The sequence below is a fragment of the Salminus brasiliensis genome, chromosome 6, assembly GCF_030463535.1.
Source record: "Salminus brasiliensis chromosome 6, fSalBra1.hap2, whole genome shotgun sequence".
Classification (NCBI taxonomy): Eukaryota; Metazoa; Chordata; class Actinopteri; order Characiformes; family Bryconidae; genus Salminus; species Salminus brasiliensis.
In genome coordinates, this window is record NC_132883.1 from 15,480,566 (window position 1) to 15,497,800 (window position 17,235).

The following is a 17,235-nucleotide window of genomic DNA, read 5'->3' on the forward strand; positions in this document are numbered from 1 at the left end:
TGGAAAGGGGTGGTTCTTTGACTTGCAATAATAATATAACTTATTCTGGGGTTATGTAGACCCATTTACAGATGTTTGTCCACCTATATAAAGCCCCTTCCCTCATCTTTACATGTATTTCACAAACATGGTTCTTTAGGGAGCCAAAGATGGTTCTTCTGTGATATCCCTCAAAGAACCAGTTAAAAAAAAAAAATATATATATATATAGAGTGTACTACACTCTAGGTAAGAAAGGTTCTAAGTGATTCTGGAAAGGGGTGGTTCTTTGACTCACAGTGATAGTAGAATTTATTGGGGGGGGTTATGTAGACCCTTGTGCTTCCAGTTTTCCACCAGTGCAAAGAAGCCTTCATATTGACAAAGACCCATTTAAGCATCCAATATTTGCCAGTGACGCCATTTAGGACCATCAGATTTTCAGTGTGGAGGTCTACAGATGGTCTCAGGTTAGGCCTAGTTAAGGCTTAGTTACTTGGACACGCCTGTGCACCAATGATTACCACATAGTCACTGACAGCCTGTGAAGGGCATGACCCATTTCGGTGCCCTAGGCCAAATGTTTACCAGTATACTGATGGCGATCTTGTACGCTTGTTTTTCGCCTGACCCTTTTCTGCTCCTCGACACTGTTCGTACCCTGGTGGATAAAACTCTGTCAAGCATTTTTAACAGATGGTTAACCACAATAGCAGTCTGGAGCCAGGGAGAGAGAGACGTCTGCCTCGGGGCTCAGGGTTCCAGTCCTACAAATGCAAAACACACACAGACAGCTACAGCTCTTCCACGGGACTCTGATCTCTCCCATATCTCTCTATCTTTCTCTGTATTTGTACCTCTTTCTGTAGGACACATTCACAACTCGGAAATAACCAACCAGATTGCTGTTATTATTTGTTTTGTAGCATCAAGAATTATTATGTTGAGGGATTAATTAGCATGTATGTTCACAGAGAGAACACTGAAAACAAAATCAGACATCTCTAGCATCGATACCCGGTGTTGCAATAGTGGTGCTTTCCATTACCAATCATTTGCATTAACGCTAACAGTTTTGCATGATGTATTTGCAAATGAAAGGATGTAGTGTGTGTAGACATAGCTGTCTGCAACCAAATATCAAACCACCAGGCAGTCTTTGAAAGACCAGAAAACACGCAGCTGAAATTTCTCTTATGATTGCCACTGACTATCCGTAAGCCTTTGCAAATGCACCCTAAGTGAATGAATGAAATGTCAATCATCTCATTACCGTCACTCTAATATTGATCACAGAAAGGTGAATGCTGTTGTCCGTCAGAGCTGCGATAGCTCGAGGGGTATAGTGTGACCCTGGATTTATTAGTTAACCAGTAATCTAGCTGTGTAATATACCACCCAAACCAATGCAACCTAATTTAGCAGGCTTACTGTAAGTCCCGCTTTAAAGCTCAATTCATTATCCTGCCGTTCAGGAGCCGAGCCTGGCAGACTTTTATATATTCGAGAGCTGAAATATTTCACTCAGCCTGTCAAATAAAGTGTTATAAAAAATATAGAAAAATATAAAAGGGTCTATTTAAAAATATGTCTTTTAGGTTAACTTTAGAACAGGTGACTATCTGACAATTAAAGTAGCACAGTGTTACTAATCATAATTTACATTGATCTCAATATTATCAGGGCTTTGAATTCTATTGATGCTTATGAACCGGTGGTGTCTTAATATTGGCTGATTTTATCAGTTAAACAATATATCAGTCAGGTCCTATTAATATTTACATTTTTATGATTGTAAGGATTGTATGTGCATTTTATGAAAAAGCTTGTTCTGATGGTGCCACTCTCATGCAAGCGCACACACACACACACACGCAGAGCTTGATTGACCCACTTCAAATCTTGCCTTTTGCAAGTGAGAGGCCTCCTACTTAAGAAGCTTTTATAGTTTTAGAGTGATCTGATGATGGGTGAACTTTACTCTCCTCTCAACTCCTTTCCTCTCATCTCCTCTCATTTCATCCCATCGCCTCTCATTTAATCTCATGTTCTCTCATCTCGTCTGCTCTCATTTTATCTCATCTCCTCTTATTTCCTCTCTTCTCATCTCATGTTCTCTCATCTCATCTCATCATCTCTCATCTCATCTCATATCATCTCACTTATTCTCATCTCCTCTCATCTCATCTTTTCTCATCTCATATACCCTCATCTTATCTTCTCTCATCTCATCAATTCTCATCTCATCTCATCTACTCTCGTCTCACCTTCTCTCATCTTATCTGTCTTCTCATCTCCTCAACTCTCATGTCATATCATCTACTCTCATCTCATCTTTTCTCATCTCATCTACTCTCATCTTATCCCATCTCATCTACTCTCATCCCATCTCATCTACTCTCATCTCATCCCATCTCATCTACTCTCATCCCATCTCATCTCATCTACTCTCATCCCATCTCATCTACTCTCATCTCATCCCATCTCATCTACTCTCATCTCATCTCATCCCATCTCATCTCATCCCATCTCATCTCATCCCATCTCATCTCATCTACTCTCATCTCATCTTTTCTCATCTCGCCTACTCTCATCTCATCCCATCTCATCTCATCTCATCTCATCTCATCTCACCTCATCTACTCTCATGTCATCTTTTCTCATCTCACCTCATCTACTCTCATGTCATCTTTTCTCATCTCATCTACTCTCGTCTCATCTTCTCTCATCTCATCAATTCTCATCTCTTCTCATCTACTTTCATCTCATCTCATCTACTCTCGTCTCATCTTCTCTCATCTCATCAATTCTCATCTCTTCTCATCTACTTTCATCTCATCTCATCAACTCTCGTATCATCTTCTCTCATTTAATCTATTCTCATCTCCTCTCATCTTATCTACTCTCGTCTCATTCTTCATCTCATCCCACCCTCCCATCTCTTCTTTTCCATCTCATATCTTGGCAAATCTTTTCAAAACTCTTTTCTCTTCTTCTCTTAGCCTCTCCTATACTCTAATCATGTCTCATCTTCTCTCCGCTCATTTCCTCCTGTCACCTCTTCCCTTCTCTCTAAGAGAGATGAAAAGAAGACAATAGATAAGAGATTCAGCTCCTGTTCTCTTTTCTCATCTCATCTTTTCTTTTCTTTTCTTTTCATACCTCTTCTCATCTTTTCTCACCTCCTCTTGTCTAATCTCACCTCATATACCCTCTTCTCTTCTCATATTCACTTATCTACTCACATATACTCTCATCCCTTCTCCCCTGTGATCTCCTCTCATCTTCTCTCCTCTTTTTTCATTCCTTCCCTTTCTCCTCCTCTGTTCTCAGTTTCATCAAATCTCATTGACCATCCTCCTCTCTCTTCTCATTTCCTCTCTTCTAAACCTCACTCATCTCCTATGTTCTCATTAGTTCTCCTTTCCTCTCCCCTCTCCTCCTCTCTCCTGTTCTCCTCTCCTTTCATCTCCTCTGTTGACATATTGACATTCATCTGAGCTTTGTTTTTGACAGTGTTAGCAGTACCTAGCCTGTATTCATTCAGTGTTTGAGTGTAAATGGAAGTCTGTGGAAGTATCGTTGTGTGTGTGTGTGTGTGCGTAGATGAGGGTGGGAGAATGAGACAGTGTGTTAGCCAGTGCGTGCCTGACGTTCTATGAGGACAATTGTATGGTGTGTGTATAAGGGCTGGTTATTGTGCCATTATTTTTCTCAATGTTTCTACGGTATTCAGATTTATTTGCCCATGAGCCAAAGCATAAATATGTGTATTTTCTCCGTATTTACCAATGAGTATGCTATGGGACCTTGCATGTACATTACTTTCTGTATGTGCTCTGTGTGTGTGTATGTGTGTGAGGGTCGCTGATGGCGCTGCTCTGCTTTTCCTCCCCTCGGCACCCTCTCTCTGTTGCCATGGAGAGACAGTTCTTTTCTCCCATAGGAGGAGAAATTAACACCATTTTTAACTGGCTCCAGGGCCTCCCCCCTGCCAGAGCGAGAGAGAGAGAGAGAGAGAGAGAGAGAGAGAGAGAGAGAGAGAGAAAGAGAGAAAGAGAGATGCTCCAAATACACAACCTTATACACACACACAGGCTCACTCACATGTGCGCACCTACACAGATTACCACACACACAGTCCCAGTTCACGCTGCCAGCTTTCGGTCGGGCTTGCTGAGCGGATCAGTGTGTGAGTGTGTGTGTGAGAGAGAGAGAGACAGAAAGAGGGTGATGGAAAGAGAGAGAGGGAAAGAGAGAAAGAGAGAGAGAGAGAGGGAGAGAGAGAGAGAGAGAGATATAGAATAAAAGCCTTCTCCATCTCTATTCTGGGAGGATGCTGCAGTGGGACAAAAGAGCATCCCACTCCCCCTCTACCCCCATATCTCTCACGCTCCCTTTTTGCCCAATGTCTCTCTCTCTCTTTCTATCTCTCCCTCACCATCTCTCTGTGTATAATTAGCTGCTGCAGTCTCTCATTAGCGTTTGTGGACCTGTCTGTCTCTCCGGCTGTCCGTCCCCCCTGCAATTACCGCATGACATCGGGGTCACATGACCCTACCAGCATCTCAGCACGTGCTATTAGCATGACGGAGGCTCTGCCAGATCGTAACAAAAGCCAAACAAACAGAATAGGCACTGCTTTTTATGTTTCGTTAATGCACTGCTGCATCCATTTGGCTTTGCTGTCTGGGGTAGTCTTAAAGACATGGAACCCGCACTGCCCCCAGAGAACGTCCTGTAGTGTGTTGCAATCTGTCAGAATGACCGAAGTGGGTGTATCATATCGTCACCTATATCAAATTGTCAGATTTTCTTCATCTATTTTTATATCCACATCAATTGACAGCTGAAAACACCAGCTGCATTTGTACAGTAGATATACACAGTCATGCCAGAAAATTAGGACCACCCCTGGTTTGGAATGAATGTGGCTCCACTTACCATATAGGATCACTTTGTAGTTCATCTGTTTCTCTGCATACTTTGTTAGCCTCCTTTCACCCTGTTCTTCAATGGTCAGGACCCCACAGGACCACCACAGAGCAGGGTGTTGGGTCAGCACTGCATTCTCAGCACTGCAGTGACACTGACATGGTGGTGGTGTGTGTTGGTGTGTGTTGCGCTGGTATGATTGGATCAGACACAGCAGTGCTGCTGGAGTTTCTAAACACCTCAGCATCACTGCTGGACTGAGAATAGTCAGCCAACCAGAAATATCCACCCAACAGTGTCCTGTGGGCAGCGTCCTGTGACCACTGAGGATGACCAACACAAACTAAGCATTAATAGATGAGCTTCTGTCTGACCTGACATCTACAAGGTGGACCAACTGTGTAGGAGTGTCTAGTAGAGTGGACAGTGAGTGGACACAGTGTTTAAAAACTCCAGCAGCACTGATCCATTGGTACCAGCTCAGCACACACACACTAACACACCACCACCATGTCAGTGTCACTGCAGTGCTGAGATTGACCAACCACCTAAATAATACCTGCTCTGTGGTGGTCCTGTGGGGTCCTGACCATTGAATAACAGGGTGAAAGGAGGCTAACAAAGTATGCAGAACACATCTGGACGTTATGTGGACAAAAGTATTGGGACACCTGCTCATTCACATGTTTCAAAATCAAGGGTACTCAAAAAGAGTTTAGCCTGCTTTAGTTGAAGTAACTGTCTAAGGAAGACTTTTGACTATATTTTGGAGCATTAGTGAGGTCAGGATGTTGGATGATCACCACCCCACCTTTTCCCCAACTCCCAGCACATCCCAAAAGTACTGGATGGAGCAGCATCATTCGAGTGAACACAGTTCTACTGCACCACAGCTCAACGCTGAGGGGCTTTGTAAACTCTAGCGCATGCATGGTATTAGGCATGGTGTCAACAGTTTCATGTTTTTCTGCTCCAGAGAGTCCTATTGTATTGGCAATACTTAACTAAAGGAACTAGACAAGCTGTTTGAGCACAGCTGTGTCATCAGGGGGTACAACTTAAAGCACCTGAAGGCATTCATTAGACGGGGTATCCACAAACAAAATTTGGACATATTGTTTATTTAACAACAAAAATATAGATACAAGGTTTTGCCTAACAATGACAATATATTGGTCCATTCATTGTCAAAATCAAAATCATAATCATAATCACCATCATCGATAACTGATCAACTTGATCAGTTATCCCCTGCAGCTGCGGTAGCACCTAATGCCTCCACATGATAAACTGTCAGCCCACCATGCCTTGTAATGCATCACTTCTGTGAACCATATACACTTAATGATTTATGGTATTGATAACAAAGGCATTGTGTCATTAAAGCAATTTAATTGATGATGAAGATGAGCCTTACAGTACGCTGTGGTGGCACAGAGGAACTAATGATGAGACAGAGGAACTAAGTAATAGTTAGAGCAGAAAGCTAAGCGTGATCATAGCTGTGATAATGAGCATCTACATTAGAGTGAAATGAAGAGCCTGGTGAGGAAGGCAGTCTGTTATAAGCAAGGAGAGAGGAGAGCATCCTGAGAGTAAAGAGTTTAGGATATAGAACCTGTCAAAACATTTTCACACACACACACAGAGGGAGAGAGAGATGGGCCGAGAGTAAAGTAATAAAGGAGAGAGTCAGAGAGAGGGAGTATTCGATATAAAGAGAGAGAAGATAAAGAGAGAGAGACAGAGAGGTGAAGAGAGATACAGAGAACAAGAGAAAAGGGGGGGGGCAGAGTTAAAGATATATATATATATATATATATATATATATAGAGAGAGAGAGAGAGAGAGAGAGAGAGAGAAAGAGAGAGAGAGAAACAGAGAGAGTGTTGGAGAGAAGGAGAGGGGGAAACTAAGAGATGGGAGAAGAGAGAGAGGGAGATGGAAAGGGGGCCCAGAGTAAAAGAGCAAGGAGAGAGAGAGTTGGAGATAAAGAGAGATGGGAGAAGAGAGAGAGGGAGATGGAAAGGGGGCCAGAGTAAAAGAGCAAGGAGAGAGAGAGTTGGAGAGAAAGAGAGATGGAAGAAGAGACAGAGGGGGATGGAAAGGGGGGCCAGAGTAAAAGAGCAAAGAGAGAGAGTTGGAAAGAAAGAGAGGGAGAACAGAGAGAGAACTAGAAAGGTGGAGCAAAAGAGAGTGTGTTGGTGAGGGAGAAACAGAGAAATGGCAGAGAGAGACAAAACAGAGAGAGAGAGAGAGAGAGAGAGAGAGAGAGAGAGAGAGAGACACAAAAGAGGAAGAGAGAATCCGAAGTATGGAAAGGAGGACAAAGTGAAAGATGGGGCAAGAGAGAGAGAAATAGAGAGAAAAAGATGGAGCGAGATAGAAGAAGGAGCAAGGGAAAGTCTTAGAAAGGATAGAGATAAGGAGAGAGAGAGCGGCGTAATGTGGATTTAATGAAGGGGCTTTATGAACTAACAGGAGGGAGGAGGGGAAGAACAGAACAGAGGAAAGGGGAGGAGAGGAACACAAAAAACCCAAAGAAAGAAGAACTCTGTTGCGCTCCATCATCCTCTGAATGAAGCTGGCCTGATGGCTTTAGGAGGTGACCTCTTGCCATATTTGGGGTGAACTAATCTGAATCCACTTCTGAAACCTGCACTGTTGACACAGCCACCACCCCCCCCCCCACACACACACACACACACACATACATACACGTGCAAGTTCGCTCACCCTCACCGCCACCTTCTCAAACATACATTACATGCCTGACAGCTCGCTCTCTCATTCATCCCCAGCTGCTCCGAACCAGCGCCACCGCTTCCCCCTGATGTGTTATAACCCGCACAAAGCAACAAATTGATTTATTGACGTGGGAGAGTCTAATGATTCACATTTCGGCCATCACTGTCTGAAGATTAGAACAGGCCGTAAACAATGTGTCATGGTGGAGCGCAGGTCATGTGGTGGGGCATTTGTGTGCATTTGCGTTTATTTGGTGAATATTACGCTAATTTTGGATTACTGTATAATTGCAGGGTAAATCATATAAAAAACCTTTTAGTGGAACATTGTGTAGCACTTTTACCTTCATATTAAAGCTCCATTGACTTGTAATAGGGAGAGTAGCACCTCTGTCGTTGCTACTCCAGGCTCAGCACACCATTAAAAAAAAAAAAAAAAACACCTGCTCTTTATATTGTGTGAACGTTTCATGATGAGCGGACCAATAGTAATGCTAAAAGAAATGACTTGAAATATCAAAAGCAACGTCAATATGCCATCTACACTATTAAAAATAAAGTTACTTCAGAAGGTTCTATGAATGCCATAGAAGAACCATTTTTGGAGTGTGGAGAACCTTTAAATTAGTCAAGAACTATAGAACTACTTTATATCAAGTGAAGGTTCTTTACACAAACATGGATCTTAGCGGAATCCCCCATAACATCTCTCAAAGAACCATCTGAAGCAGCTTCATTTTTAGAAGTGTTTGCTCAAATGATCTCTTTTGGATCTCTTTCGGATAGCAGAGGTGGGAAGTCTTCACTCCTAAACACATACAAAAGTGAAAAAAGGCTTGTATATCGAATGAGGATTTAATGGGCAGAAAAAAAAATCCAAAACATTGGATAGTGTAAAATAGTGGATAGAAACACCAAGAGGTTCTTTAGAATATTACATTTACATTCATGGCTTTTGGCTGACACTCTTATCCAGAGCGACCTCTATGTGAACCCTGTTACACAGGTAAGTGAATGGAGAAGGACTCTTATCCGTGGTGTGCTTGCCTGGTCAGGGAACTGGACTTGTGATATTAGTCTTGGGTTATTAGCAGTCCTTAGTGTTGTGTAATAGAGAGAGTGTAATGCTTGCAGAGTTTGTGGGTATGACCCGCCATAGCTCCAATGCTCGGTGGCACCAAAGGACTTTAGTCTGGCCCTGAATAAACACAGTCATTCCTTGCTTTATACACATGGCTGTAATGTAAAAAAACTTGGCAGCTTCACAGGACAAGGAAAAAAAACATACCTAACTTTCAATGGAAGTCATTTTGGAGCATTTCTATTGGTCCCATCATTAGGAATTTGTAACAATGTAAAGAACAAGTTCCAGATTCACATCAAGTTAACCATTGGAGACATTCAAGGTTTTATGTGAGAGCCACAGGACAGGGATATTTAAAGCAGCAGTATGCAAGAATTTGGAGAATTATGCAAGTAATTCCTGGGCTCCATCGACAGTCAGGAAGTATAATGTGTGTTTTGAGGACACATTTTACATGAATTTCTGGACATGTAGATGTAGCATTGTTACATACTGTGGTTAGAAGTGCTCGAGTCCAACGATTAGCAATGATAACAGTGCTGTTCTGCCTATTACAGGTCAGTGGAGCATCACAATAATTTCTGAAGCTTTTAGGTTAAGGTAAAAATGCTACATAATGCTGCTTTAAGTATGTATTTTTGGCTTTTTCACAATAATTATTGCAATACTTTTTGTCATTTGTACTAAATTAATAAACTGTTATCAAAATGCCCCCCCACTAAGCACTGTGATTACATTTTGTTTGTACTCTATCCAATTAAAAAGGACTGATTAGTACTGATGATATTGACAATATACTCATTAATGCATATTGTGTATCACAGTGACAAAATGTATCACAGTACAATAAAGTAACACCACATTGCCCATCATATTTGTATTTTTAATGGATTCGTTTGAATGAATTGAACAGTGTATGATACGGCCATTTTTGCATAGGGTGCCAATTACAGTTAGGCCGGCCTTTAGAGCCTGTAAGTTGAGTGCTATTCCATGCTGTGGCGCTTTGCTGTTTTCATATCCTCTCAGCACGGGATGTTTTGCCCTTTTCATCTTAAATATTTGCCGGGTCTCTTCTTTCGCTGGCCTGTGTGTGTGTGTTTGCCTGTGTAAGTGTGTGTGTGTGTGTGTGTGTGTGTGTGCAACCGACCCAGCTGCCTCCTCACTGTGCCCCCCACTACCTCTGTGTGTATAGGACTGTTCAGCAAGTCAGTGCACTGTGTGTGTGTGTGTGCATGTGTGTGTGTGTGTATCTGTGAGACTGCCAGAGGGGGGTGGGGGGTCGGAGGCGGACGCTTGCCGAATCAGCCCCTCCAGTATCCTAGCAACAGAGCTGTTTGGAGCGGGACGGGGAAGGAGAGAAAGAGATAGATAGAGAGAGAGAGAGAGAGAGAGAGAGAGAGAGTAAGAGAATAGGAGGTATAGAGAGCAGGAGAGGGGATAGAAGGGATGAATAATATGCCACATCTGGAGTAAGCAGCGGCTTGCGGGATTTAGAGAGCGAAAGCAGGAAAGATGGAGAGAGAGCGGGGAAGAAAGATGAGTAAAAAAGGAGGGCGTGCGACGTAGAGGGAAAGAGGGAGAGAGAGAGAGAGAGAGAGAGAAAGAGGGGATAGAGGTTTAGCAGGGAAATGCTGATTGCTGCTGCTGACATTTCATGGTGCTTCTTTAAAATGATGTGATGATGATGAAACCACACACTCACTGGCCCACTGAGCAGCTGCTGTCCTCTGAGACGCACACACACACACTCACACACACACACATACACACAGATAGGCATACACACAATGTCCCACTGTACTGCAGTTTAATGATTAAACATATTCACACACACATAAGCAGTACAAACACACGCAGTTACACCACATAGAGAATAATATGTCCACCTGTGTATCTAAACACAGTGTGCAGATAATAGTACCTGCACTCATAGCAGGATTATTCCCAACTCTGGGATGTGCCTTTGGGACACCCAGTGCAGCCATGGGTTATTTGCCATGCTGAAGAAGGCCATTTCACCAGTATGTATTCTAGATATTGGCAAATTACTCTTGGCGGTTGGGGGTTGTATTTGTATAGCTCTGGAGGACGAAAAGCACATCCAAAAATCCTTTTCAGAACTGCGTTATTCACACAGTCTAATCAAGGTCCTCGCAATCCTTTTACAGTTTTCCAGTGTTTTACACTGCCTTACTGTTGGTAATTAGCCATAAATAAGTATTTGGAATTAACCTCAGAAAGGGCAGGGGTCTACATAAAAATAACTTCCAGTGCCTTTTCCATACGGACACGATTCAACGCTTAATGCTTACAGCACTTTCTTAGCCCGCTTAGCTAATCGTACTTGGAGTCACAGAAGCGTTCAGTGGGAGGGCTTAATGGTGTAGGGATCCGCTAATTGGCTCCATATTCGCGTCACCCCGCAAGATCTGGGGTCTTTGTGTTTCCATTAGAAAAAAATGGTGGAGACTGTATCTAATGAGTACAGAAATAGCTGTTCCATTTTAGCACTCTTCAAGAGCACTGATCATTAATGCGGTGACAAATACACTTTAGTGAAGTTTAGCCTACTTGAGGCAGCTATGAGCCTCATACGACATCGCTACTGCAGCATGCAGCATGCCTCCCCTGCCGGGCTCATCCAACATCTGCACTGCAGTGTTCAGTGTTGGCTCGCTTAGTGGAAGCTAGTATTACCTCCGCGAGGCAAGCCCTTAAAAGTGAATTGCAGGGTTTCTGTATTAATGTGTAAGAGCTGTCCTGGACTATGTTCATGATTTTGTGACTGTATCTAGTCTTTAATGCCAGGAACACGGCTAAACCTAGTTTAGCTTAGTGCTGACCGTATGCCGAAGTCACCAAACACTCGCGTCAAACCCCACTCAGACTTGTTTCAGTGGATTAAAACCTTATTTGGCATTCTGCGTCTTTTAAATGGCCTCCATGGTGCGTTTTGAGACGAGTGAGACTAATGCATGCGGATTACACGATGCTAACAGAAAAATTGCGGCTTCAGTGAGCTACCTTTGCCTCCTAGTTGTGGTGCAATATATATATATATATATATATATATATATATATATATATATATATATATATATATATATATATAGCTGATATTTCATTTGCATTTATGAACACAAGGTTTGCAATTAAGTGTTACATGTCCCATCTGAACTTCCACATTAATCTTCTTTTTACTTAACTATATACTGTGCTGCAGGGTGTATTGTATTGACGTCCCATTCCCATTGTGTATCAGCAGCTTCAGGCGGCACTGGGTTGGCTCTTCTTCTGTCTGTTCAGAAAATACAAAAATATGGTCAAAACATTCTTTCCACGAAACACAGCACATACAAAACAATACACAAGTAGGGATATGCGGTGATATGTGAATCATATCCATGCCTGCAGATATTTGCTGAAAAACATATGAGCACTTGACAGATGTTTAGATGTGATATTGTAAACCAGTATTTGCTGATGTGTATTTATTGTACTCTGGACAAGCAGAATGTCTATGTTTACATTAATGGCATTTGGCAGATGTTCTTATCTAGTAGTGTTTATGTAGCATTAAGAGTCTCCTCCTCCTCCTCCTTAACAACAAAGGTGCTTTAAACAGACCTTGTTCACACCTGGTCACTTCATGCGTCTTGAGTATCAGGATTATCTGGATAAGGTCAAAACACATACAAATTCACCTAAGACTCTTTTAAAAACGATTCAAATCCAATCACTCAAACCAAATCACCCAAACACTTCAGGGGGTTGTCTGAGTTGCATTTGACTCACACATTATACCAGTGTAAACACATCTGTCTCTCCAAGACACAGTCAACAACCAAAACTCCTCCCAGTACAACTGAAACACCAGTAATAATAGCTGCACGAATTTGCATATTCCGTCCCACTCGGATTTCAGTGTAAATGCATGTGGCTAAAATCTTTTCGGGATACAATCCAGACACTAGTCACATGAAGGAGTAAACAGGAGTAAACAGGGTCATAGTTTCTTGAGCAATGTCATAGAAGAGCCTCTTTTGGTTCCATAAAGAACCATTTTTGTAATGGAGATGTTTAAGTGTAAAGACCCTTTCAAAGGCCTAAAGAACCGTCTCTTTTTCATTCATTTTAACGGTTCTTCATCTTATGTTTAAGGGGCTTGCCAGGCCTGGGAATCAAACTTCAGTCTGGTGTTACCCACTGTGCTACAACGTCCATTTAGGTGGCTGCTGGGCTACTGCACTAAAATCTTTAAAAAAATTTGATATACAATTTTCCTCCCTATTTTTAAATAGCCAATTACCCAACTCACTCGTGAGTACTCTCCCTCTATTATATGTAATACTCCCTACACTGGGAGGGTAAGGACTGACACATGCCTTCTCCGACATATGCGCAGCCAGCTACCGCCTCCTTTGTGACTTGCAGACACCCGTGCCTCCCAGCATCACACTGAAGTAATATGGGGCAAGAGCAAGGCTGGTTGTGCTCTCTCAGGGTCTTGCTGCTGATGGCAATAAACATCTGCAATTGAATCCATTGACTGCATATGAAATAGGGCAGTGTATTGGCAAGAACCTGGCAATTCGATATGTAGAATGAAACAGGGGTTACAGTTTAATATATAGGAATATATTGTGATACTGTAAGCAAGACACCATGAATTTCTAAATTAAATTTCAGGAAAACTGTCATAGTATAAAACACACCATCATATGCATAAGCTAGATGTCTTGAATACATCACTGCTATCTAGTGGTTTAAATACAATCTTTACATTTAAACTATTAACTAAAAATCAATACGATGTTTTTACAATGAGTCGATACAGTATTGGAAAACATAATATCCCAATACTTCCTTACATCAATATTTTTTTATACCTCTAATATGTAACCACATACACCTATATACACATATACTCCTTACTGTAAAGCACATTTCAAACCTTCACTTGATGTAAAGGTTCTCTCCCATTTTTAAGGTTCTTCACACTTACACATTTCCTTTGCCCCTGGAGAAGAACCCTTAAAGAACCTTTTGTAGCACCTTTATTTTGAAGAGTCGTCTAAAGGTTGAAATCTAACATGCTTGCTGTAGTGTTTAGATAGAGGTTGAGGCCAGGCTCGAGCAGTGAATGTGTATGTGTGTGTGTGTGTGTGTGTGTGTGTGTGTGTGTGTGTGTGTGTGAGCGTGTGGGCCGGGGTTTGAGACAGGGTTAGGCACTGGTCCTGTCGGCCATCAGCCCGAGGTGCTCCCACCTCCCTGCCCTAGTTTAGTCACACACACTCTCATCCCAGCCTGTGATGTGCCCTCAAATTGGGGATCGGGGGCTTGGGGTGGGGAGCAGTACGGATGTGTGCCTGTGTGTTTGTGTGTGTGTGTGTGTGTGTGAGAGAGAGAGAGAGAGAGAGAGAGAGAGAGAGAGAGAGAGAGAGAGAGTTTGTGTGGGTATATGCAACCGGAATGGAGCAGTAGAGCTGAGACAGGGATGTTTGTAGGACAGAGGGAGTCAGGGCTTAGGGCTGAAACCCACACACACTCACACAGACACACACATGCACACACACACACTCCTCCTCCCCTGCAGCTAAAGCTATGGTTTTCTTCTCAGAAGGACTGCAAAAGTCTGCATCACATCATGTCCTAGAGGAGTGATTTCTGAAACAGTTTCGTACAGCTGAGAGAGAGAGAGAGAGAGAGAGAGAGAAAGACCCAAACAGAGAGTCACTGAGAGAGAGGGAGCGAGAGAGTGAGCTCACGGGTACTTTGCACACTCGTGGTCTATGGACATGGTATTGTTTCCTGTTGTAATGAACACTGTGGTAGGGACAAGTGTAATCGCATGTATTTTGACTGATATGAATGTAATAAGGGTGATAATTATTATTAGGAGCAAAAGCACATGCACAGGAGGAAGGCTGGAGAGGGCCGGATTAAAGCAAGCCCGTTCTGTGCGCTGGTTTTAGTTGCCATAGCAACGTTCATTACCTGGCACTCGGGAGTGAGGAGCGAAAGAAAGAGAGAGAGAGAGGGAGAGGGGGAGAAGAGAGAGTGGGACAGATAAAGAGATGGATGGAAGGAGACGCATAGGGGGAAAGGGAAAATATCCGGGAGAGAGGATGAGGAAGGGGCGAGAGAGTAAGAAGAGGAGAGAGAGAGAACAAAAGAAGGCGTCCGGCGGGATGGAGGAACGGAAGGGAAGAAAGAGAAAAGGGCGGAATGGGAGGGGGAGAGAGTGAGAGAGAGAGAAAGATAGAGAGAGATGCTGTTGTCCATCTATTCTCTTGACACCTGGGGACCAGTCAGAGTCATGGGAGTCTGTGCTCCTTAAACTCACATACACACACCTACACACACATATACACACCTGCTGCAGGTCTCCAGAGTAAAAAAATAAAAGGAGCATAGCACACTCTAGGCTAGCATGTCCCATTCACTCTTATGTATTAGCACTGTTAGCATAGCTGAAACCGAGCAACAGTTCTTACACACTGCCCATTTGAAAGGGAGGAAACTGGAAGGAGGGTAAAGAGGTAAAAGGAAATCCTTAACACAGTAGCAAGACCTGTGAAGGAGAGTGACTGAAGAGCAGAGTAAAGCGTATGAGGGAGACAACCAAGAGGGAGGACAAAGAAAGAGTGAACGGCAGAAGGATGGAAGGAGAGAGGGGAAAAAAAAGAACAGAAAACAGGTGACAATAAGGCCCGTGTGGGACCAGGGAGCCGGGCGCTTGTTGTAGCGATCGGAGTTTCAGCAGGTGTCACATGACCCGCTGCCCTGCGCACCTGCCCGAGAGAGCGGGAGCTGTTGCCATAGCGACGGGGTCAGGAGCATGGAAAACAGGGTTGTAAAGGGGGCCTGTGGTGGGAGGTGGGGCGGCGGGTGCATGTGTTTGAGCGCGGCACAGAACGGTGTTATTTTAAAAATGCTGCAGGGAGAGCATGTGAAAACCACACACCCTCTCGCTCTCTGTCTCTCTCTCTTTGTCTCTCTCTCTCTCTCTCTCTGTCTTGGCCTGTCTGACTGAGTGGCACATTTCAGCATAGAAAAGGCTCTTTGTGAGGCCTCTCGTGTTGTAGAGGACTAGGTACTAGGCTTGGACCAGAAGCTTCAATAATGCTTGCCAATGTCTGGCTCAGTTTAAGGCATAGATACATAGTATGCCACTGATTGCGATGCAGCACCAGAGGGCTTGAGGGCAGATCTTGGATGTAGTCTTTTTTGGGCCTTAGGCCAGTTTTAAACAGAAATGATCTTATCTTATGGCCAGTCTGGTTAACCTTTTGAACCCTGAGCCTATTATTTAGTTAACGCCATAAACCCTAAGGCCCTGTGTCTGAGTCCACAATGTAATTCTGTACTCTCTATTTAACTACATGCACTGCATTCATTTCCTAATAATAAATACTGAATTACTGAAGCCATTCCATGCAGTTTGGTTAGATACAGGGTTCTAATATAGAATATCAAGACCGTTGAATGAATGTAACAGTTTTGAGGTTTTGGAATTACAGTGCTGATTTGATTATGTCAGCTTTTTTATTTTGAAGTATTTGAGGTTCACAGTATGCCACTTCGTTGTACTGAGATCTCCAAATTAACATTATCTAACTATGCCAAGGTAAATACGTTTATATATTGTGGCACCTTTAAATGTGGACCTACAGTTTGAAGGGTTAACACTCCTAAACTGTGCTACCCTACACGATTCTGCTCACGGAGAGCAAACTGATTCCCAAGAAGAATCCAGCAGAGTGTCACCAAAGCTATCATGGCTCATTTGGCTTGGCTGGATGGATATGCATGCAGATGCTGGCTAGGCAACTTCTTAATACTCGGGGGTTTACGGTTTATACGGTTTGTCACGGCCATAATAAACCTGGTATCTCCAAAACAGTAGCTCTATAAGAAAGGGGGGACATTCTTTACTTCCTTTAAAATGAAAGCATTTTCTGTTGTTATATTCATCTGGAAAAATAGAAGCTGCCATTTTACAGTGCTTAAGGTTATTTTTATGATAGAAATATGGGAAATATGGAACACGCAGTGTAGAAATTACTTTCCAATTCCATCTATAAGTCTAGGCAAGAGCAAGTGCGTCATGAACACGTCAATCAGATCATTTGTTCCTCAATACGGTCTGAATATTTTTCATTCAGGGCGCGACTGCAGGCCTTACTATCATCCTTCTTCATAGTTCATGCTGTGAGCTCAGGCTTATGAAGTGTCTAATCTGTGTCCTGCTTTGTCCTCTGTCTTCTTGCTCTTCTGCAGTGCTCTGATGGCGGACAGACGCAGGACAGCTCGCTGAAGCGGGTGGCCGTGGTCGAGGATTTCTTTGACATCATCTATGCCATGCATGTGGAGATGGGTGCTGATCCAGGCAGAGCACCCAAACATGCTGGCCAGAAAAAAACCTACAAAGCGGTGAGGAAAACTTCTACACTCTACACCTTTAACCAGTCAAGCTCTTAAAAT

General features: G+C 43.0%; 1 protein-coding gene across 2 annotated transcripts in view; it reads left to right on the forward strand.

Annotated features, from left to right (window-relative positions):
- The window catches only part of nol4la (nucleolar protein 4-like a), a 64,887-nt gene that overhangs the window by 11,753 nt on the left and 35,899 nt on the right, over positions 1–17,235 (forward strand). For both annotated transcript variants that reach the window (XM_072681818.1, XM_072681819.1), the window contains one exon: positions 17,032–17,184. In XM_072681818.1, coding sequence (XP_072537919.1) covers positions 17,032–17,184 — 153 coding nt within the window. The remainder of the gene's footprint in view (positions 1–17,031; positions 17,185–17,235) is intronic.